This window comes from Microcebus murinus, chromosome 8 (assembly GCF_040939455.1).
Source record: "Microcebus murinus isolate Inina chromosome 8, M.murinus_Inina_mat1.0, whole genome shotgun sequence".
In the NCBI taxonomy this organism is placed as follows: domain Eukaryota; kingdom Metazoa; phylum Chordata; class Mammalia; order Primates; family Cheirogaleidae; genus Microcebus; species Microcebus murinus.
In genome coordinates, this window is record NC_134111.1 from 75,183,198 (window position 1) to 75,210,490 (window position 27,293).

General features: G+C 38.9%; 1 protein-coding gene across 2 annotated transcripts in view; it reads left to right on the forward strand.

Annotated features, from left to right (window-relative positions):
- CDK15 (cyclin dependent kinase 15) overlaps positions 1-27,293 on the forward strand; it is a 75,593-nt gene that overhangs the window by 18,017 nt on the left and 30,283 nt on the right. For both annotated transcript variants that reach the window (XM_012738969.2, XM_076005370.1), the window contains exons 7-10: positions 6,600-6,723; positions 8,749-8,869; positions 19,434-19,527; positions 26,352-26,415. In XM_012738969.2, the coding sequence (XP_012594423.1) occupies positions 6,600-6,723; positions 8,749-8,869; positions 19,434-19,527; positions 26,352-26,415 (403 nt within the window). The remainder of the gene's footprint in view (positions 1-6,599; positions 6,724-8,748; positions 8,870-19,433; positions 19,528-26,351; positions 26,416-27,293) is intronic.

Genomic DNA, 27,293 nt, shown 5'->3' on the forward strand with positions numbered 1-27,293 from the left:
CGTTAACTGTACTTATATTTATGTATGGATATGAATACTGGATACAAATGTATTTGTTTCCCTGGATTGCAGTCAAAAAAGCTTTAAAGCACTGACGTGATCTAAATTCCTTATTTTGCAGAAGAGGAATTCAAGGTTTCAGAGGACAAGCATTTTGCCTGAGGTTATAGAACGAGCTTTTGCCATTGCTAAAAGTGATTCTTGGTTAAGATGCTTCTCCACTATGCCATGTTGCATTTCTGGTTCTGTTGGCCTAAAATATGGAATATGTTAGTGAAATGGGGTACACAAGTCTGGGGAAATAGATTGGGTAGGTGGCTGACAGTCTTGTTTTCTAAAAATGTGTACTTTATTTATTAGATAGTAAAGTCATTAAAAAGATTTGAGTTGAGAGAGAATGACATGATTGGAAGGAAATTTATATTACTGTGGTCTGTGGGATGGATTAAAGGGAAGAAGAGACTAGAGTCAGGGATTCCAGTTAGAAGTGTATTGATGCGGTCTAGACTGTTGCTTCTCAAACTTCAATGAGCAGACAGATGACCTGGGGATCTGACTCAGTAAGTCTGGAGTTGAGCCTCGGCTTCTGCCTTTCTAACATGATCCAAGATGATGCAGTTGATGCTGGTTGAGGACCAAACTTCAAGTAGCAAGGATCTTGGTAAGAAGCCAGGTGCTCACACCTGTATTCCTAGCAATCTGGGAAGCTGAGGCGGGAGGATCGCTTGAGGCCAGGAGTTCAAGACCAGCCTGAGCAAGAGTGAGAACTCATCTCTACAAGAAATAGAAAAATTAGCCTGGTGGTGGCACCTACAGGTGGTGGTACCTGTAGTCCCAGCTACTTAGGAGGCTGAGGCAGGAGGATGACCCCAGGAATTTGAGGTTGCAGTGAGCTATAATGAGGCCACTGCACTCCAACCTGGGCAATAGAGTGAGACTCTGTCTCAAAAGAAAATAGTAATAATGGCTTAAATTATGATAGTGACAGAATGGAAAAGACTGTGAAAAAAAGTAACAAAGAAGAGTTTAGCCAGGACTTGGTAACATGAGCAAAAGAAGGGAAAGGATGGGGCCAAACATGCCTGATTTTGAGTTTGACTGGGAAGATTATAGCTCCAGTCCCAGAAATAAGAGAAGTTGGTTTGCAGAGAAAGAAGAGCCTTGTTTTAGACACGCCGAGCTGCTAGCTGAGATGAGATATGCCAAGGGAAATGAGCAGCAGGCACCCAAAAAGGATACCAATGCTCAGAAGGGAGAAATGAGCTGGAGACGTGGATTTGAGAGTAATTGGCACATGGAGTTTACAAGACAAGAGAGTGGACAACCAAAGAGCAAGTTCACAAACAGGGGAGGAGTGCCGTTAGAACTTTTGACTTTAGAGGATGAGAAGAGGAACAGGCCAGCAAGGAATTCAGGGAAGCAGCTTTTAGGAAGCTAAAGCATCCAAAAAAATCTATTGTCCTGGAAATCAAGGGAAGAAACAATTTCAGGAAGAAGAGCATGGTCGAGAGTATTACAAGCACCAGGAATACAGTTACAAATCATACTCTTGTCAGCAAGCACTTTGAGGATTGGCGAGGGATACACTAATAAATAGAAGGAGACACAGGGGAAGAACTTATCCAATCAAAACAGGTGGGAGTAGGGATGAGTTCCCAAGGTGGAGGCAACAGTGGAAATGCTGGAATGCCAGAGAAGACATGATATAATCCTAGAACTCAAGGTAATTCAGAGGTAATTGAAGCTAATTAACAGAGTTAAGGGTGGTTAGAGACAAGACTTGAGAGGTAAGTAGGAGGAAGAACATGAAGTACCCTTCTTTGCATTCCGAGTACAAAAAGTGCAAATGGTTTTCCTCTGCTCTCACACCACAACAATCAACACAGAGTACTTCTATGACCAAAATGTGTGAGGACTTTTCCCCACACACCAAGCAAGCAAGCAAACAGTTCTGCAGAGGACACCAACTGGGTGTCCTTTAATTCAATTCAATTCTGACACTATCTACCTGGAGATGGAATCAGATCTCGCAGGTTGAGGGACTCAGTCTCCAAGGCTGCCCTTGCCCCACTTTAGATGCCAATTGTCAGCTCCAGGCTATCTTACCTCTGCTTCTAACTGACTGGCTACAAATTGGGGTTCCTATGACCTCCTCCTTGGATTCAATTAATTTGCTAGAGTGGCTCACAGAACTCAGAGAAACACTTATGTTTACTGGCTTATAGAGTAAAGGATGTTACACAGGATACACATGGAGAGATGCACAGGGTAAGGCATGTGGGAAAGGGTACAGAGCTTCCATATCCTGCCCAGGCACCCTACTTTCCAGGAACCTCATGTTCAGCTCTCCACAACCTGTTCTTTTGGGTTTTTATGAAAGCTTAATTGCATAGGCATGATTGATTAAACTATTGGCCATTGGTGATCAACTTAACCTTCAATCCTTTAGCCCTCTCCTGAGGAGGGTGTTGAGAGTCCCAATCTTCTAAGCATGCCTTGGTCTTTCAGGTGACCAGCTCCCATCCTAAAGCTACGTAGGGAGCAGCCACTGGTCAATACATTAGCATTCAAAAGACATCACTTTGGAAATCCTAAACATTTTAGGAATTGTATGTGAGGAAACAGGTTGAAGACCAAATATATATTTTATAATATCACAGTCATGCTATTCCATATGAAGAAGCATGAAATGGTTTTAACAAGGAAGTGATAGATTCAGATTTGCTTTTTATAAAGTTCACCCTGATTACAGTGTAGTGCATAGACTGGAAGGAGGGCAATATTTTTTTGGGGAAATGTTATATTCCCCTGACCTCACATTTTTTTGTTGTTGTTTTTGCCTGCCTCCTTCCACCTGCTCACATAGTAGACTTCTCTTCCTCTACTCATTTCCTAAATGCTGGTGTCTGTTAGGGTTCCAGTCTTGACAGTGAAGCTAATCAGAACAACAGTGGTGCAGATGTGGGATGATGGTGGAGGAAAGTGGACAGACACTTAATCAGTTACTCAGCCAGAATTGACAAAGAGTCAGCAATAATTTTTCTGGCTTTGAGTATTAAGATGGATAATGGTGCCACTCACTGAGATAGAGAACCTGGAAGAAAAATGGATTGGGAGGGATATAAAGAATTATGTTTTGGACGTACTTACTTTGAGGTGATTGTGGAATGTCCAGGTGAACTTCAGACCTTCAGACTGTGTGGGTATAAAGGTCAGAAAGGAGATCTGAGTTGGAGATAAAGATTTTGAAATCATCAGAATGCCACTGTTCATTGAAACAATGTCAGTGGGTAAGATGGCTAAGGGAACGTATATAGAGTAATAATCGAAGAAGGTCAAGGATAGAGCCCTAAGAATATTAATATGTTAGACATCAGTAGAGGAAGTGGAACCTATAAAAAGAACAGCCAGAGAGGTAGTAGAAAAATTAGGAGATTGTGGGACCAAAAAGAGAAAGAGATTCAGGAAGGAAGGCATGGTCAACAATGCCTAATGCTGCAAAGATAAGAAATGAGAGATAGTTCTTGGATTTCAGAGAAAAAGGCATTGGTGATCATGATAAAAACATAATGAATGAAATGATCATGCAGATGCCTTTTTATATGGGGATGAATTTCATATTTCAGAGGACAAACAGTTCCATGTGACGGCAAGATCCAGCTTGTGACTGTGGGAGTTAGTGGCTGAAGTGGATTAGAGAAGCAGATCAGTGGAGCTGTGGAGGTTGGCTAGACTTGTTCTCGTGTGCACTGATGTCACAGGGGCAATAGCAGTGATCCAGGTGCCCAGGTCTTCCGTGAATGGTGGAGAGTGATCAGGAGTTCAGTGGCTGACACTGAAAACAAGGGTAGAGGCAGATGTAGCTGGATAGCATGAGAATCCAAGGGACAGGGGTTTTTACTTAAGTGTGGAGAAGTACTGGTTTTGAAGTGGTATTGAGGAAAGGGGAGGTAGCTTATTTCACCTTTTAGTGATCGAAGATATGAGGAAGTTGTAGAAAAACGAACATCTGCTTGAGAATACTGTAGGGAAGCAGTGGTCTCATTTAAGGCAAGGAGCCAGAAGGAAATTCATCAGAGATTAGCTTTTAGGGAGCGGAGAGTGAACAGTGAAAAGGTATAGGAGAGAGAGGAGCATTGGATACTAGGCTAAACAGAGGAAACATAGAGCAGTGTGCAGATGAGCTTTTGGGGGTGTGGGGGAAAGGAATAGTCAGAGGCTAATTTTTTGAGTAGTGACCAAAGAAGACAGGACGGGAATCCTCGTGAGGTTAGCCTGTTTTGGATTTCTAATAGAATGAGTCCCAGGGATTGCTGGTGGGTGGAAGGACTCAGGCTTCCCTGTAAGGAGCTGGGTGACTGATCACATTGTGATTTTGAGGGACTTCTAGCCTAGATGACACTAGCCCAGTGGGATTATTTTGTTCCTCCAAACCTGATTGTGTTAGAAACAGGTCAAACCCCTGGGGTCTGGGAAGTCATTTTGCAAAGAGTCATCCGTGGTCTGGCTTGCTGTTGACTGAGATGACACCATCAGATTTGGTTATGTTATGATGCAGTAATTGGTGAAGCTTCTGCAGTGTCGAAGGAAGAATCCAAGTTGGGAGGAATGAAGGAGTGGGTGGGTGGTGAGGTTAGCCAGCACAGACTGCGGTTTTGAGAAGTGCAGCTGTGAAATACTATACCTTAATACCACAGGGCTTTACCCTTTACGCTTGTAGACATACCTGGAAGCAGAGAGGAAAGGGGCTGGACAGCAAGAAGGTGGGAGGTGGGTGTGACTAATTAGTGAGAACAGTCTGCACTTGGGACATGAAAGGCGTTTCAAGCTGACTCACTGAGAAGCTCTGGCTCTGACTCAGCCAGCCGACTCTCTCCTTCCCTCTCATGTTTTCATTTTCTGTATTTTCTCTAATTTCTCAGGATGGTATAGTGAAGTTAGGCAGTTCTGAATTTCAGTCCTGGCCTTAACTCTTTCTAGACATGTTTTTAAAGTTACATCAAGTCCTGGTTTTCTTGTCTGTAATGAGGACAAGCATATCTTCCCAAAGGCTGTAGCCCTCCCTGATCAATATCTCCCTGTCCTCTGCCCTCCCTGTTTTCATCACACTCTTTCCTTAGCCCCTTCATATCGAAAAACATATTTTTAAACACATTCCTATGATATATTTTATCTGGAGTTTAAGCTGGTACTTTATATTGTCTTTTCCACAAACATTTATATTTGTAACCAATTAAATGGTTAGTATAGAAATTTTGTGCTTTGGTAGCTTAGTGGCTTGTGAATGGTAAAGGGAATTGTGTGTGTGTGTTTATGTGTGTTTGAAGCACCAAGAAGAGACAACATTGGGAAGACTCATAGAACCAGTGAGCATTTGAACTAGGAGTCATAAGAAATTTTTAGCATTTTTAAATGGCTTATGAACCTGAAGTGGGAGCTACTAGTAGAGGTATGCTCTACTAGATAATTTCCACAGGCTTCTACTTCAGTCAGGCCATGCTGCCAGTTAACTTGACTCCAGTGCCTCCATGTCACTGTTAGCTGAGTACTGGTGCTAGCTAGCATTGCTAAAGTTCCTAGTTTCCAAGATGCCATTGAAAGAGTGGATTTCTCCACATTTCTCCTTGTCTACCATTTTGCCTGTGTCCCCAGAAATGCTGGGGCTAGTCCTTTGCTTTCTCAACTTCCGGAGTATGTTCTCAGGTCTTTGCAAACACTAATGTTTGAGTTTGAATTCTCAATTGCCAGTGGCACTGGAAAATAGCAAGAAACACTTGGAATACTAAGCATTCGTGTTTTCCCTTAGGCTTCTATATTGGTGGGAATGTAGTAATGTCTTTGGTTTCTGTGCCTCGTAACCACATGAAACATTTTACAATTGGGTTTCAGAATATATTTTTCCTGTTGTTTCCCCCACCCACCACCATCACTACCCTTTCTCCTTTCTTCTCCCTACTATTTATACCTTATTCTCTCTTGATTTATTTTTGTATGTGGGGGGGATCTAATTTCTTTTGGTCTCTCTTCCCCCTTAATCTGTACTGTGTATTTCCCTTCAACTTTGAATTTAAGACTTTAAAAATAGGTTTAAAAAGATAATGATTCTTTTATTTCCACATATCATCTAAAGATATATTTCTCAGTCTGGTCTCCTCGTGTTATGTTTTTAAAAGGTTTTCATATCAGAGAGGCTGGAAAACTTAAGCAGTTGTAAACTTCGGAATACTATTTCCTGGTCAGCTTTGATCTTATATACCAAGTTCATTGGTGGGGGAAAAAATTAAATCTTTCACATCTAAATCAATAAATAATATTCCAAAGGAAACTTCAAAGTTTTACTTTATATTTTTAAGGAAGGGTAATTCCTTCAGTATCAAAGAAATGAGATGTCAGGAAAAGCCAGAATCCCTTTGTTTAGGATATAGTCTAGTTACTTGACTCTCCTTGTCCTTTTCTCCCCCTTTTGAATATAAAATGTTCATTTTTGGCCTCTCAAGAGATATTTTTACTATAGTCTTTCAGATGACTGTTTTTGATTTAGAGGAGAAATCAACACATAGTGGCTCAAATCTCTTAGGTATAGTGTTCATTTCTTCCAGCTTTTCATGTTTCAACTTTTGCGGGGCCTGGCATATATCCACCACCAACACGTTCTTCACAGGGACCTGAAACCTCAGAACTTACTCATCAGTCACCTGGGAGAGCTCAAACTGGCTGATTTTGGTAAGTTGCCCCTCAGGTCTCATTCTGGGCTGTGAACAATGATGCCTTTGTGTGCACTTGCTTAAAGCATTGACCAGGCCTGGCCTTTGAAAACTGAAGGCCCAAGAGCATGATACTTTATGAGAATATCAAACTACCATTTAGGAAGTGTGAGGCAAGAAACACAGAGAGATTGGTAGATTTTTAGGATTCTATTAACTGATAATCTAGACAGATGCCAAAAGTTGGGCACCCCTACTACCCCACTGCCATTTTTTATATAGAGACATGTAGAGTGAACTGTACTTAGTAGATTTCCCTAAATCTGAGTAGATATACAAATTCTATCAGAATAGCTCAAGGTTACCCCAGGATGATAAAGAGGTTAGCCCTGGATTGTAGCAGAGACTTCTGCTGGAAAGGAGGCTCCAGACACCTGCTCCTGCTTTCCTAAGTATGTAAGTGTGACTGTATGGGGACCTGAAATTCTTATTCCCATCAAAGTAACAGCGATTTCTTCTAAGTATCACTGTATCTTTCCATTTTAGCACTTATCACAGTTTGTAGTTATGTTCACACACAAACACACACATATGCATACACACACATGCACATATACACAAATGCACATATATATGTGTGTGTGTGTATGAGATGATTTTGTTTCCTCCACTAGACTGTAAGCATTATGAGGGCAGTATTATCATTGTATCCCTAGTGCCTGGTACCATAGTAGGTGCTCAATAAATATTTGTGGGGGTTTTTTGTTTGTTTTTTTTTTGAGATAGAGTCTTGCTTTGTTGCCCAGGCTAGAGTGAGTGCCGTGGTGTCAGCCTAGCTCACAGCAACCTCAAACTCCTGAGCTCAAGCAATCCTGCTGCCTCAGCCTCCCAAGTAGCTGAAACTACAGGCATGCTCCACCATGCCCAGCTAATTTTTTCTATATATATTAGTTGGCCAGTTTATTTCTTTCTATTTATAGTAGAGATGGGGGTCCCGCTCTTGCTCAGGCTGGTTTCGAACTCCTTACCTTGAGCAATCTGCCTGCCTCGGCCTCCCAGAGTACTAGGATTACAGGCGTGAGCCACCGTGCCCAGCCAATAAATATTTGTTGAAAAGCTGTCTCTGTATGAGCTGAGAAACTACTCTTCTCTGTTTAGCAGAAGTCAAAAAGTGGTACTATAGCTGCAGTACTTTATTTTAAGATAGTAGCTTGCATCCTGACATGTAAGCATTTACAGACATTCATTTATCAAGTCTCCACAAGAGTGAACTCATCTCTTAAAGTTTTTCACAGCAATAGATCATGCAGTTCTGTGAAATAACCAGCTGACTGACAAAGCTACTCTCATTTTGCAAAGGAGCACTTGAGAGAAACTCATCTAGGGTCTTACCAAACTAACTAATTTGGATTAGCAGTCCCCACCATCTGCATACTAAACTGGAGGTTCCAGGACTTCAGAAATGGGGGACAGCAATATTACTCGTGAACTGAGTTCAGTTGCTGCTACAGAGAGCTAAAATTGCAGAGTGTAACATAACAGTCCTGACTGTTATGTTAGAGCAGTCAGAGCTTGTGTGGTGGCCCCATGTGTCTTGGCCCAGGCTGCTTCTGTCATGTGGCTCCACCTTCTCTAAGATATTCCCCCAACTGCATATTTCAAGATGGCTGCCACCTCCTTCTCATCACAGCCCAGAGGAAGAACAGGGAAGAGAGCACTTAGGCCCCTCCATTAAGGCACAATGTGGAAGTTCACACTTCTTCTCTGTTCAGATCATGGAGGCAAGAACTTAGTCACCTGACCATACTTAGGTGCCAACAAGGCCACATCTAGCTGCAAAGCAGGCCAAACTTTGAGAAATTCACTTGGTGAAGTAATACACAGGGTCCAGAAAGTGAGTAGTTGTAATAAAAGCACCCAAAGTTTGTGTGTTATTTTTTAAATGATGTGTACTCTGCCAGTCACACTTCTCTGGTAGAGTGCATCACCGTACCTCCTCAGGAAGGCCAAGACAATGGGTTCTGTGCTTTTCCTCTTTGGGCAGGTCTTGCTCGAGCCAAGTCCATTCCCAGCCAGACATACTCCTCAGAAGTCGTGACCCTCTGGTACCGGCCTCCTGATGCTTTGCTGGGAGCCACCGAATATTCCTCTGAGCTGGACATATGGTAAGAGTGAGTGCCAAGAAAATGAGGAAAATGTGAGTCATCCTGCCCGTGAGGGTGGCTTTATCATCTATATTATATTTTTCATAATAAATTCTAATAATGACAATCACTAATATTTATACAGAAGCATACTATGCTTTCAAATATACATCTCATTTGATTTTTATAATCATTCTGTGAGTTTTTACAGTTAAAGAAACTGAGACCCAGAGAGATCTGGCACAAGGCATCTTCTGAATCTGATTATCTTTCTACCACACCCCTCCTCTGGCGCCTCTCTTCAATCCTTTGCCTTTTCTCCTTCTTGACACCCTGTCCTCAGAGAAACACACATACACCCCCAAACCACAGACAGAAAGACATACACACACACACACACACACACACACACACACACACACGCACGCACGCACACATGTCTATGCGAACAGTTCAGAGCCTGGTGAAAAATGTCTTCGTGACTAAGATTCGGGAGACCTGATTGTCATGCCAGTTCTATTTCTAATTAAGTACTCTGGATTCTGTTATCTTGAAAAAGTCATGTATCCTCTTTGTGTCTAGTTTCTTCATTTTTTAAAATAAGGGTAATAAACTCTCCCTCTCTGGTGTTAAGTGGAAATATGGTGTGAACATAAGAACCGGATAGGTCCTGTCAAGTAGAGCCACACAGTCGGGGAGGCTCTCAGGCTAATGGGGCGCAGTCGTGAGCGTGGGACCTCAGGCCCTCGCCATCCAGTGTCACATTATCCAGTGTCACATTATCTGGATCTTATTTCTGGAGACCTCCCAGTCATTTGGGGGTTACATTCAGAGATGTGGGGACTTTAGAGACATAGCCAGCTCCTCAAAGGTAATAAAACATATGGAGTTCTCTTAATGCCTTAGAAGAAATGGTTTATATAAAAATACAAAGTCCTAATTTAAAAAATCAATATTAGTTTTTTTAACAAAATTAAATAGTATCCTGAAAGGCTAAACTAAGCTTTTATACTTCCTAAAGAATTGACAAAGGTTTCAGACATTTTCCTTCAGTATCTCATGTCATTGATTTCTGATACCTGGTACCATTTCTGGAAATATCATCTGCTAGTCAAAACCCTCCTGAAACTGTCAGCTCACACTGCTCTGCACTGTCACTTCAAAGGCCTGCTGTAGGCTCTGGCTTACTCAGCTCCTAATGATGGCTTCCTGGTTGTGTTCACAGACAGAATGAAACTTCTACCCATCAATTTTAAACTTTGTTTTATTATGGAATATTTAACACATTCAAAAAACATATAACATATGTGTAGATCAGTGATTCTCAACCAGGGACAATTTTGCTCCCCAGGGGACATGTGGGAATATCTGGGAACATTTTTTATTGTCACAGCTGGGTGGAGGTCAGGGGTGCCACTGGTATCTAGTCGGTAGAGACCAGGGATGCTATGAAACACCCGACAAAGGACAGCCTCCTACGGCACAGATTTATCCAGCCCAAAATGTCAGTAACGTTATGATTGAGAAAGCTGAGGCAGATTAAGATGTGTAATAAACTCCATGGACCCACTGCCTAGCCTGGGCAATGACTAGAACATAATCTATACTGTCCCATCGATGTGTGTTCCTTTCCCATCAACCTGCCCCTCCACTAGAGGGGCTTTTGCTGGAACTTGTCTTTTGTCAGCATTCACCTACCACTTTTTAAAATAGTAGCTGTATTCTAAAAAAATATTATTTTAAATGTCATACCTGCTTTGGGGCTTTTATAACAATAATATTATATTGCTTCTCGTCTTCTGTGACTTAGTTATTTTCGCTCACTATGTTTCTAAGATTCATCCATGTTGATCTATATAGCTATACTTTATCTTCTGTTGGTGAACATTTCAATTATTTAATTTGTTTTTGTTGTTGTTGTTGTTTTTTGTTTTCTATTTTGAACAGATGTGGTATTTATATTTAAGGACTTCTCTAGAGAACTCCCCTAAGGATAGATTTGCTATGTCGTACGGTATGTGAATGTTCAACTTCATAAAATAGCACCTAATTGTTTTCCAAAGTGGCTGTAACAATTGGTACACTAGTAGTGTATCTTAGTCCCTTATCCACACCTGCACTGACTTTGTACTATCAGATTTCTTTATTTTTGCTAATGAGGTGGGTGGAATGGTATAATGTCATGATCTAAATTTGCATTCCCCTAACCACTAATAAGATTGGACATCTTTTTGTGAATTATGTGCCATTTGTGTTTTCTCTTTTGTGAAATATTTGTTCATGTCTTTTGTTCATTTTCTGTTGGTCTCTCTATCTCTCTCTGGCTCTCTCCCTCTTTCCCTCCCTTTCTTTCTTTATTGATTTATAGGAGTTTTTCATATATTCTGGATACTAATCGTTTATCAGTTATGTGTATTGCAAGTAGCCTTTACCAGTTCAGAGCTTAAGTTTTCACATGTTGATGTTGTCAAGATGAACGAATCTCTTAATTTTAATATTGTTGACCTTATCAATCTTTTTTTTTAATGGTTAGCCCTTTTTGTTTCTTATTTAAAAACTCCTTCTTTCTCTGAGGTCAGAATGGTATTGTCCAATATGTTCTTTTGGTTGTAAAGGTTTTCCTTTTGTTTAAAATCCTTAATACATTGAAATTGACTTTTGTATGTGCTAAACAGCTGTCTCACCCCAATTTCTTCAGTGATGTGTTGTGCCAAATCTCTTACATTGCAAGTTTCCATAAATGCACAGGTCTGTTTCTGGACTCTCTATTCTGTGAATTTGTCTGTCTTGTACCAGTGCCACGCTATCTTAATTGCTATAGCTTATGATAATAGTGAATATATCATAGGACAATGCTGCCCACCCACTTCATCTTCTTCTTCACGAGTGTCTTGGCTATTTTTCTGTTCTGATTTTTCATATAAATTTTAGATTCAGTGTTTCAAGTTTCATGAAAAATCTTAGTGGGATTTTCATTGGAATAGAAATTTTAGATCACTTTGAGGAGAATTAGCATCTGTATAATATAGTATTGTGTTCCAATTTTTGAACATGATATATTGCTCTATCTGTTTAGTTCTTCTTTAATGACTTTTAATAGAGTTTTATAATTTTCTCTCTAAGGTCTTACATATCTAAAGCAAAGGTTCTTATAAGTCTTCTTCATTGTTTATTGTTTCTTTTGGTTTTTGTATATGATATGTTTTTCCCATATCCGTTTAATTGTTTTTGGCAGTGATATAATAACTAATTTTCCTTGGATTTTTTTTTTTTTCCCCTGAGACAGGGTCTCACTCTGTTGCCTGGGCTGAAGTGCAGTGGTGTCATCATAGCTCACTGCAACCTCAAACTCCTGGGCTCAAGCCATCCTCCTGCCTCAGCCTCCTTGAGTAGCTGGGATTACAGGTGCAGGCCACCATGCCCAGCTAGGTTTTAAATTTTTTGTAGACAAGAGGTCTAGCTGTATTGCCCAGGCTGGTCTCAAACTCCTGGTCTCAAGTGATCCTCTTGCCTTGGCTTCCCAAAGTACTGGGATTACAGGTGTGAGCCACCCCTCCTGGCCTGAAGCTATTTTCTTTTTTTTTTTTTTTTTTTTTTTTGAGACAGAGTCTCACTTTGTTGTCCAGGCTAGAGTGAGTGCCGTGGCGTCAGCCTAGCTCACAGCAACCTCAAACTCCTGGGCTCAAGTGATCCTTCTGCCTCAGCCTCCCGAGTAGCTGGGACTACAGGCATGTGCCACTATGCCCGGCTAATTTTTTATATATATATATCAGTTGGCCAATTAATTTCTTTCTGTTTATAGTAGAGACAGGGTCTCGCTCTTGCTCAGGCTGGTTTTGAACTCCTGACCTTGAGCAATCCGCCCGCCTCGGCCTCCCAAGAGCTAGGATTACAGGCGTGAGCCACAGTGCCCGGCCTTTTTTCTTTTTTTTTTGAGACAGAGTCTCACTTTGTTGTCCAGGCTAGAGTGAGTGCCATGGTGTCAGCCTAGCTCACAGCAACCTCAAACTCCTGGGCTCAAGCAATCCTACTGCCTCAGTCTCCTGAGTAGCTGGGATTACAGGCATGTGCCACCATGCTCGGCTAATTTTTTCTATATATATCAGTTGGCCAATTAATTTCTTTGTATTTATGGTAGAGACGGGGTCTCGCTCTTGCTCAGGCTGGTTTGGAACTCCTGACCTCAAGCAATACACCTCGGCCTCCCAGAGTGCTAGGATTACAGGCAGGCATGAGCCACCAAGCCCAGCCCTGAAGCTATTTTCATTATGTGCAAATAAATTCAAAACTGTTCATTATTCCTTCATGCACTTTAAATCTCATTTTTTTGAATAATTTTCCTTTCTCCTGAAATAAATCTTCTCGAATTTTGTTCAGTGTAGGTCTGTATATGGCAAACTCTGTTTTCCGAAGAGTTACCCTCTTGTTCCCCAATGTTACCCTCATTGGGGAAAGGTAGTTTTGCTGGGGATGCAATTCTAGGTTGTTATTTTCTCTCAGAATTTTAAAAATGTAATTTTCCTGCTTTGCCTTCCATTATTGCTATTGCAGAGTTTGCTTTTAGCCTTACTGTCTTTCTTTTGCAGGTGATCTCTTATTTTCTCTGGATGTTTTTCAGAATTTTTTTTTTTGCCTTTCTTATTATGCAGCTTTCATTATGAGGTGTCTAGTGTAGATTTCTTTTTACTTACCCTGCTTGGTGTATATGGTACTTCATCCATTTATGAATTCATGTCTTTCGTGAGCCATTTCCCTTTTGAATATTGCCTCTGTTTTGTCTCTTTCTCGAACTCCAGAGAAATATTATTATACTGTATTCTTCTATCATCCATCTCTCTTATTCTCTCCTTCATATTTTTAATCTCCTTAACTCTCTCTGCTACATTCAGGATAATTTTTTCAGCTCATCTACCAGTTCTTTAAGTCTCCCTTAAAGAACTTTTTAGAGCTTATACAAAAAATTGTTAAGTGTTCCATGAGTTTAACCATGAATAATGATTATACTTACAATGTATAAAAATTCAGTTATAAGTTAAAATTATTGTCATTACTCTTATTCATTTCATTATTATTGTTGTTTGCCTGGTAAACCTGAAAATGTAATCTAGAAATAGAACAATAGGCATCTTCCATTGAGTTTGCTGTATTTGTTCACTCTCAAGTAATTGCTAGATATTGAGTGTTTACATTGAGATTCTCCTCCCCCTATTTTTTTCTCTTTCTTTTCAGAGTGATAAGAGGGGACTGAGTAGGGAGAAGATTTCCAATTAACAAAGGATGAAAAGGGGGGAAAATCCTATTCTGCTAGGCCATGCAACCCCATAGGGTCCAAACTGAATGCCTTTGTAGGAGGCAGAGGACAGTGGGTGAGCATTAGCCCCTTTGTCTTAGAGAAACCAATTATAACATGCAATGCAAGAGCCTTTCCTTCACAAGAAGCCTGGTGGCAGCAGTGTCCGTGGGGGGCCCAGAGCAAATGAACAGGGGCTCTGGTTAATTATGGAAAACGTGCTAGTAGGACAGTATTAGTTCCCAATGCTTACAACCAACGTTCTCTAGTCTCCCAATGTCTTTTCTTCAGACTTTAAAAGATTCCATTAGGGACTTTAGTGAGAAAAACTCAATGTTTTAGGGTGATTACACTATTGTTTTTTATTTTTTTCCTTTTTTTGTATTATGTTAAAATATACATAACATTTACCATTTCTAGCCATTTTCAAGTGTACAATTCAGTGATATTTAGTACATTCACATTGTTGTGTAACCATCACCACTATTCATCTCCAGAGTTTTTCATGATCTGAAATGGTACCCATTAAACAATAATTACCTATTACCCCCTCTCCTCAGCCCCTAGTAACTACTATTTTCCTTTTTATCTCTGTGAATTTGACTCTTCCTGGTACCACATATAAGCAGTGGAATCATACGGTATTTGTCCTTTTGTGTCTGGCTTATTTTGTTTGTAGTGTTTTCAAGTTTCATCCATGTTGTAAGTAGTACACTGGGTTTTCAAGAAGGATTTGTTTTGGCACACAAGGTCCTCTATTCTGTACTGACTTTAGGCAGCTACTGGTTTTAGGACTGTGGAAAGTTGTTTCTGCCTGAGAGATTCTTTACTGACAGATTCCTCACTGCAAACTTCCAAATATAAAGAGTGATCCAGAGAAAAGCAAATGGAAATGTCATGTCACTGCCATATATCATGTTGTTCTGAATTCATTTCACCAATAAAAAATGAAATACTGATTCATTCCTCCCAACAACATTTTTTTATGTGCTCCTTGCACCTTTGAAAAGCCTAAAACTCCTGAGATGTTTTTTTTTTTGCCTCCAGGGATTGCCTAAGGAATTTGAGGAATCTTTTTCTCTTTTATGTAAGAATTTGTTCATGCTCAGAATAGAGGAAAAGTTAGAAAGAGAGCCAGAAAAAGCAAAAAACATGTAAGCTGCCTCCTCTAACTTGACCGAAGAACCACAGTTGGTGTAATAAAACGACCCAGTGCGTCCCTCCTTTCTGGAAGGATTCACTGTTTGATGCCACCCGGTCTTTTTGTTCTCCTGCATGTGAAGCTCCCCTTCATCTACATGGGCTGCCCCAAGGGTTTCTCCACAGAGCAGAAATCCTCTGAGAAGCCTAAAGATATGTAGGGTAAGAGGAGCCACAGGAATGAAGATTTAAGAACAAAACAGGAGAATAAAAGGAAATAGGAGCTGGTTCCCTATCTGGACCTGAATGCTGAGAATATTTAAAATGTTTGCTTAAGGCTAGTCTGAGATGGGCAAAATAGATGATAGCCACACAACTCCTATTCTTAAGAAGCAAATTAAAGAGTAAAACAGTTCTAAAAGACAAATTTTAAAAAGGATGATAAATTGTATCATTTTTAAAGAACAATGCTTATACCTAGAAAACATCTTTTATCTTTCAAACTTAAAATATGCAGACTTATTTTGTCTCATATTTCAGGTACTGAAATATAATTGATTTAGGGATTTTGTCTGTCATGTAACTGTGCTAAAGGCATGCACAAGTGTGCATATACACACACAGTATATACACAGTGAGTAACTATATATAGTGTGTGCAACCTTGGACTCTAGATTTGTTAGATAAGGAAGGTTTCATCCTGCTTCAAAGTACAAATGGAGAATTTCAACCATATAAACCAAATATTAGCATTTTATCTCTGTAACACAAACCTCTTATGGTTTTGTTGGGTTTTTTTGAAACAGGGTGTCACTATGTTGCCCAGATTGGAGTATAGTGATACTATCATAGCTCACTGTAACCTTGAGCTCCTGAGTGGCTAATTTTTAAATATTTTTTGTAGAGATGGGGTCTCCCTATGTTGCCCAGGTCGATCTCGAACTCCTGGCCTCAAGTGATCCTCCTACCTCTGCCTCCCAAAGCACTAAGATTATAGGCGTGAGCTACCACTCCCAGCCTCTTACGTTACTTTGTATAATAGTACTTTGCAGAACAGCCTGAATGCTCTAGTTTTTGCCCATATACTTTACATAATTTTGTAAACAATCCTAGTGGTGTAGAAGATGAAGGACACTAAGAAATTATGTAACAAAAGGCCTTCTTAGTTTCCTACAGTCACTGGTATCAAAAGACACCATGAAAGGCAATAAGCTTTTTCTAGGGGGAGAGAAAAAAAAGTGGACTACAGGTTAAATCTAGGAATGACTATATGTTGTAAACCTTGTTTAAAATGCCTTCAAGCCTTCTAGCGGTTTGTGAGCCCTGGGGTTTCTGAAAGATGTTTGGGAACTGGATGGAGGGTTGGTTTAGGTCTTTAAAAGCCAGTATATTTCCATTTCTATTTTATAACCAAGTAATAAACCAATTACATATATGTTTTATACACACATTTATTTTTCACTTCAAAACAAAATGGTCTGAGCCCTTTCAAGTACATATGGAGAAAGCAGAGGGCAGAGTAGAGACCATTTGGTGGTGCTCACTGACTAGGTTTCTCAGTTGGCCTACTCAGCTCTCCATTGCTAGAAACCAGGATAGTTTGTAACCATTTCACAGTATTCCATCACTTTTATTCTCCTTCAGATATTGTTTCATTTATACATTTTTAAAAATTTCAGAATATTATGGGGGTACAAACATTTTAGTTACATAAATTGCTTTTCTACCATTTGAGTCAAAGTTATAAGTGTGCCCATCACCCAGACAGTGTGCATTGTACATGTTAGGTGTGAATTTACCCATCCTCTTATTTATGCTTTTTATATCTGTTGTTTTAAAGCCAGGAAGCAAAAAGAACACCGATACAAGTCACAGTACAAGTTAGTGAAGAGCTTTAAAATAACAATAATTCTACAAATTCACCTCAAGATACTCTTTACCAGATTCATGAATTACATTTGTCTGATCAGAATTCTTGTAGCTCATATCAAGATGTTTCTTATACAGCAAAAATTAGTAGAAAGAAAAACATGTAGCTATTATATTCAAATTGGCTTTTTAAAAATTGGGAATAAAAACAACCTGTTTGAAGGGGAAAAATCTTGCAAAATTCAGTCTGGTATTTTTTTTTTTCTCAAGATCCTAGGAAAAAGCCAGCTGATTAAGTTCAAACCAAATATTGAAACAACAAATATGAAAACAGCTTTTGTCTATTTTGATATGATAAGATACAATTCATTTTCAATCTTTCTGTAATATATATTCTGTCTCCAAACTAGACACAGGATAAAAATTGTTTTTAAACCTGATTGTCAATGAAAAGTAAATTAAACAGCATGTGTCTACAGTCATATTGAAAAAGTAAACATTTATATGTAATAAATACATGAATATTAAAGACCATATTTTAAATAAACTTGATAATATGCAGTATTCCTAACATCATTGAAAAAAAGAAGGTAACAAATCTTTAATAATATGATTATAATAAGATGTTTTACTTAAATTACTTTCTTTATCATACAATACAAAAATGGCAAAATGATTAAGGGAATATGCAAAATTATGAATTACAGTGAAAGAGATTTGGAGTAAAAAAAAAAATTAGAACTATGAGGATAATGTCTGCAATCAGTCACCTGAACCATTTTTTTTTTCCCCCTGAACCATTTTTAACACTCAAAAGACTTATGTAGCCAGTTGTAGTGGCTCATGACTGTAATCCCAGCACTTTGGGAGGCCAAGGCAGGAAGATCACTTGAGTCCAGAGGATCTCCAGAGGCCAGGAGTTTGAGACCAGCCCAGGCCACAGAGCGAGACCCCATCTCAAAACATACAAAAATTAGCCGGGCATGGTGGCACGTACCTGTAGTCCTGGCTACTTGAGAGGCTGAAGCAGGAGGATTGCTTGAGCCCAGGAGTTTGAGGCTGTAGTGAACTATGATTGCATCACTACAGTCCAACCTGGGTGACAAAGCAAGGCCCTGTCTCAAAAAAAAAAAGACTTATGAGAATAAAAATGTTCATTATAAGTAAAATAAACCTTACCCTTTTCTGTCCCTCAAGAATTATCCTCCAGTTTGATCACATAGAAAATAAAATTTACATCTTACTCTATTTAATCTATTTAAAAATGCACATTGTCTGTTAAATCAAGATGCATCTTACAATTGGTAGCATCTTAGAATAGACACTAGCCAGGCCTCATCAGTTGTGCCTAGTTAGGATTGCACATGTGTGAACATCAAATAAACTGGCATCAAAACTTGCATAATCGAAAAAAAAAAAAAAAACCTTGCAGAAGGGTGTCAGTGACTTGGAATTAAACCCTGCAAGCAATGCAAGCAAGAGAGCTTTTTTTGTTTTTTCTTTTTTTAACCCCTAGGAAGCAAATGGTTGTATAGAAGGAGTGAATCAGACATGTTTAGCAATATTCTTTAAGCAGGAGTCAAAAGTAAGCTAATGCTACTTAACTGCAAAGCCAGGTTAGGAGCTCAACACCGGTGACTCTTAGTTCTTTTGTGGATTATTTTAAGAAATGCTGCATCATCAAACTCTTAATATAGAGGATGATACCATGGTAAACACAGACATCAAAGAGTCTAAGTCAAATGCTGAATGTGAAAACGTTTCAGGAATACCAATTTATTTCGCTTAAATTTGCATCTACAAATATGATATATGGTAAAACAATCTATGTCTAATTAAACCTATAATAGCCCTTTCAATAAGTATAAATAAACATTCTGATCGCATCGTAGTTTAGCTTGCAGTTTTTTTGTTTCTTAATGATAACATAAAATAATAATGCTTCTTACAATGACAGCATATTAGATTCAGTGAAAAGGGGTATGCAATTTGGGGATGCAGTACTTTCCCCTCTTCTCATAAAATGAGCTTGAATGACCTAACATGTTGCTTAACTATACTGTGTTCCTAACTACTGATGGTCGTGTTCCATTTTAACAAAAAGCTGTGGGCTGTTTTTATTCTTGTTTGACACAAGGACTGGTTTTTGGCCCAAGACTTTTAATATCATGTAGTCTCTATTTAACTGTCCCTAAAGTGCTTCTCAGGAGGAGAAATTCTAGTAGTCCGGTTTTGCATGTGTGATTTTTTTGAAAGTGTGGGGTTTATTCTTGTTTCCTTTGCTAGGGGTGCAGGCTGCATCTTTATTGAAATGTTCCAGGGTCAACCTTTATTTCCTGGGGTTTCCAACATCCTTGAACAGCTGGAGAAGATCTGGGAGGTAAGAGAATAATTTCTCTTAAGAAAATGAAATATCTGCATTTCAAATTTTGAACCAACTTTGCCTTACAGACAAAGGAAGCAGTCCATCTTCTTTGAGATATTAAAGTTGTAGAAACAGTGGTGTCTGCCACAGGTATGAGCCCCTCGGAGATCCGTGGTCAGGAAGCCCCCTGTTGATTCCACAGCAGCCCCATGAATCTATCTCATTGATGACATTTGGGTCTCCTGGTCCCTATTATTACTGTTGTGTCAACCTCCCAGGACAATTTCTGCCTTTTCTACTTAGCCACCTCCCTGCCTTGCCACCTCCACTCCTAATTCTACCATTTGGCCCTAGATATTTGTTAACTGAAGATAAGACACTACATTTTCATAGCAGCCTGATAAAACAGAGTCTTTCCGTGTTAGTATGAGAGAAGCACACTATTTATCATGCTCATCCGCATCCAAATTCCTAAGGTGTCAAGGTCCCTTTGTGTGCATGTGTGGTTTATTTCTTTACTCATTATTTGTCCCTACCTCATTCGTACCATGATATCCTTTGCTTTATGTCCCTTATATAGTGCTATTGTCATAATATAGACATTTGTATATTTCTCTTTTTTTTGGTGATTTTTAAAATTGTGGTTAAAATATGCATAACAGAATTTACCATCTTAACCATTTTTAAATGTATAGTTCATTGACACATTGTTGTGCCACCATCACCGCCACCCATTTCTAGAACTTTTTCATCATCCCCAGCAGAAGCTCTGTACCCATGAAACAATAACTCCCCATCTCTCCTCCATCCCAGGCCCTGAATTTGCCTGTTCTGGGTACAAGAATCCTTCCTTGGGGGTAGGGGGGCAGGGGCAAGATATGTAACCCTAACAATATCTATACCACCATAATATGAAGTAATAATAATAATAAAAAAAAAGAACCCTTCCTATTCCATCTCGTACAAGTGGACTCATGCAACACTTGCCTTTCTAGCTTATTTCACTTATAATATTTTCAAAGTTTATCCATGTTGTAGAATGTGTCAAGCTACTTTAAACTGGGGCAGGGGAGACTTTATCACTTGCTATTCAGGATCCTGCTCCTTGTCTTCTGGCTAAAATAAAATGTACTTTGTGAAATGAAGATATTTTATAGAGATTAATCACTGACATTAAATTTTCTTTTGGAAACATGAGGAATATTATGAAGGAACATGGAAAAAATTGGGAGGCATTCACAAACTGAAAACACTTTCCAAGCCCAAAGACTTTTTCCTCAGAACTCCTGTGTAAAATAAATAAATGCTATTTTCATATCGCATCATTGGATGCTGTAATATCATCGGAGCTGGAGGCAACCTAATGTAATGGCTTTGGACCTGGTTTGGAATTTTAGCCACTTTCTAGCTAAATGAATGTGAGTATGTTATGTTGTCTCTCATAACTTCAGTTTTCTCATCTGTAAAATGGGCATAGAGATAAAGACTTTCTAATCTTCCTGTTATAATTCTGTAAGATGAAATGTATAGCAAGATTTGTGCACTATAAGTGCTCAATAAACATTTCTTTTCTTCACCTCTCAAATTGTTGTAGAGATGTTTAAATAACCTACCAGCAATGAGCATTACCTGATATTTAACCTAATTGTTCTAGTCTTCTTAGCAGTATTACTTCTTGTCCATAATAGAGGAACCACTACCTAGACCTGCCCCTGCAGTGACTTTTTACATATTTGAAGAGTTTTTCCTAGTCATTTAACAACGCTTAGTGAACATTCACCATAAATACTCTACAAGGTCATGTAAGAAGGTATAAACCAATGAAAAAAGAAAAGAATAAGAAAAATACATAATCTGTATTTTTGAATGTTGTTCACTCTAGGTGGGATGATGAGTGAAGTGTAAGTAAATATGTGTGAAACAAATAGAAACTATGTATACATGTAAATTAATATAAATTATAGTACAGAAATAAGATGTGTTATTAGTATATTTGAAATGTAGTATATTTGAAAAGAATGTAAGTATATCCTTATATGCTATCAGTGTTTGAAGAGTTGTGTATAAACATATTTTTTTTAAATATTTCATACTATTTTTAAATGACCATGCACTTCAAAAACAATCATTTTACAGTTCTTTGTATTTAGCACAGCACTTAGAAATCATAGAACAGAAAGAGTGGGCTAGATGTTTCCCAAGGCCTGATGACTGTCTAGTTAGTTCAAGTTTCCAGGACTTGCCTTGGTGACTAATACTGGCCACCTGATGGATGTTTTAGGCAATTCAGTAAATGAAAGAATTTGGACTTGAATTTGAATGTAAAGTACTAACAAATGAGTGAGACACACCAGAAACAAATATGTCTTAGCATGTCAGTCCAACAGTCCTGCCCAGGAATCCATGTCCATGTCTATCATTATCCTGATCACACTACAGTAAATCAAAGGAACTTATTTTGACATTTAAGACAACTCATTACAAATTTAAAACAAGTAAACATATTACAAATAATACTGGCCTGGAGTCAGAATTCATGAGTTTTGAACACAGCTCTAACTTCTGGTATGAGGTAGAATAAATCATGTAACCAACCTTTCTGGATCTCAGAATATTTGATTCTCTAGCTCCATGAAGTTGTGACTTCTTTAAATAAAATGTAAAGAGAATATTGTAGCTCCTATTTTTTTTTTTTTTTTTTTGAGACAGAGTCTCGCTTTGTTGCGCAGGCTAGAGTGAGTGCCATGGCATCAGCCTAGCTCACAGCAACCTCAAACTCCTGGGCTCAAGTGATCCTTCTGCCTAAGCCTCCCAAGTAGCTGAAACTACAGGCATACGCCACCCTGCCCAGCTAATTTTTTCTATATATATTAGTTGGCCAATTAATTTCTTTCTATTTATAGTAGAGACGGAGTCTTGCTCTTGCTCAGGCTGGTTTTGAACTCCTGATCCGCCCACCTCAACCTCCCAGAGTGCTAGGATTACAGGTGTGAGCCACTGCGCCTAGCCGCTCCTATCATTTTTTTTTTCTTTTTAGAGATGGGATCTTGCTGTGTTGTCCAGGCTGTAGTGCAGTGGCTATTCATAGACATGAGCATAGCACACTGCAGCCTCAAACTCCTGGGCTGAAGTGATCCTCTTTTCTGAGCCTTCCAAGTAGCTGTAGCTGAGACTATAGGCATCTGCCACTGCACCCAGCTCAACATTTTTAGTTTCAACATATAAGTGAGATCATGCAGTGTTTGTCTTCCCATTTCTGGCTTATTTCACTTAGCATATTGTACTCCAGGTTCATCTATATTGTCACAAATTACAGGATTTCCTTCCTTTGAAAGGCTGAATAATATTCCATTGTGTATAGATGCCATATTTTCTGTATCCACTCATCTTTTGATGGACCGTTAAGTTGATTCCCTATTTGGCTATTGGGAATAATACTGCAGTGAACATGAGAGTGTAGATATCCTTTCAACACACTGATTTCATTTCCTATGGATGCATACTTTGTAGTGGGATAGCTGGATCATATGGTAGCTCCATTTTTAATTTTTTGAGGAAGCTCTATACCATCTTTTATAATAGCCATACTATATTTCCACAAATAGTATGCGAATGTTCACTTTTTTTCCATATCCTCACTGGCACTTATCTTTTGTCTTTTCCATAATAGCCATTCTACCAGGCATGAAATGATATTTCACCATGGTCTTATCCTGCATTTCCCTGATGATTAGTGATGTTGAGCTTTTATGTATCTATTGGCCATTTGTATGCCTTCTTTTGAGAAATGTCTATTGAAGTCCCATCTTAATCCATTCATGTTGCTATAACAAAATACCTTAAACTGGGCAATTTATAAAGAACAGATATTTATTTCTCACAGTTCCAGAGGCTGGGAAGTCTAAGATCCAGGCACCAGTGGGTTCAGTGTCTAGTGAAGGCCCAGTCTCTGCTTTCAAGATGGTGCCTTGTTGCTGCTTCTTCCAGATAGGATGAATGTTGTGTCCTCACATGATAAAAGTGTGGGAGAACAAAAGGGCCTAGCTAGTTCTCTCCGGCCCTTTTATGAGGGCATTACCCCCATCCACGAGGACAGAGTCCTTGTGGCCTAATCACTTGCTGAAGGCCTCACCTCTTAATACTGCTGCATTGGGAATACGTTTCAACATGAATTTTGGAGGGAACACACATATTCAAATCATAACAGATCCTTTGCCCATTTTTTAATGGAGTTGTTTTTTAATGCTATTGTGTATTTTGAATATTAACCCTTTATCAGATAAATGGTTTGCAGATATTTTCTCCCATCTATAGGTTGTCTCTTTGCTCTGTTGATTATTTCCTTTGCTGTGCAGAAGCTTTTTAATTTGGTATATACCAGTTTGTCTATTTTCACTTGTTGTTGCCTGTGAAGCAGCTTGGAAAATTATATAGATTACAAATAGTTACTGAATTTGTGTTTTACTAAATCTGGTCTACAATAGGAAAGCTATTTCAAGTTCTGTGATATTTAATGTTGGAATTGCTTCTTTGAAAGCAATGGATCAGTTCTAAATCTCCCAACCACAGTTTTCCTCTACATTTATACTAAGATCTCACTCTTAGGAATAAAGACATATTGAGAAGTCCTGAATCTTTATTTTACCATGTTTCTGAAATGCCTGTGTGTGTCTGTATGAGTGTGTGTGTTTACATCTAAATAATAGCCATCATCACTTTCTGACCAATTTCTAAAACTCTAATTCTTTCAATAAGTGTTTTTTGCAAACAATCCTGGATTTATTTCTAAAATCAGAAAAAACTATGAAGACTTTATTTTTATTTTATTTTATTTTATTTTTTTTTACTTAACTTTCCTCTTCTACTGGAAGGACTTTAAATCCATTAATCAAAATGCCTTTAGTTTCCATTCCAACAAAGGCAGATAAACAGTCCCTGTAGCTCACTGTGGTTTAAAGCATAGCACTCACTAGCTGCCTTTTAAGAGCTTTCAGGGAAGAGAGTAAATCAACAATTTTTGGTTTTCAGTTTCCCAGACAGTGAAAGGAAGATTTAGTAATTTCCTCAAATGAAAAATAATTCAATAACTTTCAAATAGAAACTGAGCATCAAATTTCCAAATCAAGTATATTGAATTTTTGTTTAAACTTTTAACATTTCAAGCTTGAAGCTTTGAACATAAGATTTTTTAAAATTTTGATATCCATTGGCTTTTGTTGTTGGCTTTAGTTAAATATAATACAATTTTGGGGAATTCTGGGAGATTTCAGCTTAGAGAAAGCATGAATTTAATGCTATACATTATTTTCTCTTCTTTATATTTGCTTCCTTTTCATTGTTCTCTGCCAGCTAAGAGGGATGTATGGATACATGGGAATCACAACCACTTGTTTACACACGCTCCTGTGCAAGTACATATGATGGTAGGTTAGAAAAGAATTAGCTGCCCATCCCCTGGCTGCCTCCCACAAAAGAAGAATTAGTCTGGTTGGTTTTTCAAAATGGATTCCAGGATTCTTAGTGTTCCCTCAGGCTCAGGGTGGTTGATAGGAAAAGCCTATAATCCTCTCAGTCACTGTTCAGTTTGTTTAGGGAATGGATCAAAGAAGAAAGATTTTACTGGGTGGCATGATTTTTTATGTATATGAGGGAAAACAGCACTTCTTTTGTTTGAAGACAAGCTTAACAGGCACCAAAATTTATACCTCTCAGCCAGAGTCTTAGTTAGCAAGCTGATAGATACTAAAGTTTTGGCTTCCTCATTGATTATATTCAGTCATTTTTGGGCAATTGACTTCCTGCCATAAGAATTGGGCAGGCATCTATATGCAGGATTTTACAGATGGATCCACTAGACTCTGGGAGAGATGCTTCTGAGAAGAGTTACAATGAGAGATGCCTCTGAGAAAAGTTATATATTGCAGTGGTGTGATGAAAGCTACTAGTGTTTTATTAGAATTTCACAAAACAATGTTATTCTGGCTCACAGATACAACTGGCTATGGCCTTTTATGATTATCTTAAAAGAATGGTAACATAATGCCTACCGGGAAAATCATGGTGACAGCTCCATCCAAAATCTCAACTGTTTTGGCTTTGTACTCCAAAAGACTTTTATTTTCCTATATCTTAATTAAAAACTAGAGTTTCGATGTGGTAATCCAAAGCATAGGCCAGCTCTTTTTCAACTGATGTTGTTACCATTACAGTCCACCAGTGAAAAACCCAACACCATATTCCAAGCTGCTGGCTGCAGAGAAAACAAGCAGATGAGATGAGTTTGATAGAAAGGCCTACAGTTAGGTTTGAGGTCATCTTTAGCCAACATTCCGCTGCCTGGAGGTCAGTAATCTGAATCCTTTTTATTCTGACCATATTGGGAAACAGCTGAATGCCCGTGCTTAGGTGTAATTTAAGCTGTCAAGTGTCTCTTGTCAATATACATGTGGTCATCTGATATTAGCCAAAAGGACAGTTACTCCTGCTTCTTTATATCTCTAACTCCCAACATGGCATTCTAATGCATGGTGACCATGTAAGAAATATTTAATGATGAGAATATAACTTTAAGCAAGGCCATATGCTCTGCCTCAAAACATCAAGTTAGTGAGGACCTAACATCAAGTTAGGCTAAGGACCATAGGAATACATTATGGTTTTGCCCAAGAAACTACAAATGTTGGAAAGACTAAATTTCTTTCTCGTAGACATCAGCTGGCATAATGTGACATATATCTATTTCCTTGTTCCTTCCTGCTCTGTCCTCTATGTCTCCATACCTCCTTCATCTATCCACCTCATCTCCCCCTTCACCTTTCTTTTTCTTTGTCTTCATGTAGGTATTGGGAGTCCCTACAGAAGATACCTGGCCTGGAGTCTCCAAGCTACCTAACTATAATCCAGGTAATATTGATCTTAGCTTCCAAATACTCTAAGAATTATTATATTAATAGTAATGTAAGGAAAGCATCAGCCACACAGGGTATTGTGAAGTCAACAGCAAAGATAGGTCTAGATGAATTTCTAGATTCATATATTCCCCGACTAATCCTTGTATTAGGAGGACATTGAATTAGTAGTTGAGGTTGGACCAGTTCCCCAACTCTGTAAAACATAAGCAGGAAGCTAAAGAGAGTGACTCACAGTAAGAAAGGACTCTTACTGTGGTTCAAGAGAACTCAAAAGATGGTCTCACTTTTGAGCCCCATAACTATTATGAACTTATTTGCTAGATTATTATACTCATAAAGTATAAACAGAAAATCTGGCCAGGTGCAGTGCTGTGCACCTATAACCCCAGCTACTTGGGATGCTGAGGCAGGAGTACTACGTGAGCCCAGGAGGTCAAGCCAGCCTGGGTAACATAGTGAGAACCTATCTCTAAAAATAATTTTTTAAGGAAAAAAAAAAAAAGCAAGCCAATATAACAGAGGGAAATGGTAGAGGCTTACTAGGCCTAGGGCAGGCCAGGTAAGATGTCTTTAGATTATACTTATCAAGAGCTCATCCATTGCTTCTAGACATGACAGTCATTTTCTGTCATGTTTGGTGCTCCAAGGCTGGCTGCTGGGGGTGGATTTGGAAGTGTTGGAGGTATTCTCCATGGGGGACATCTTTGAGAAGTTGCCCCAAGGCTACACCAGAGGGATCAGATTACTCAGTAGTCACTCTAAGGATTTTCAGACAGAAGGGAAGGGACAAGCAAAGAGCCACAGGATGAAGGACCATATCAGAAGCTGGAGAAGCCAATAAAGGCCATGCCAAAGCTGGACTGTCACTGC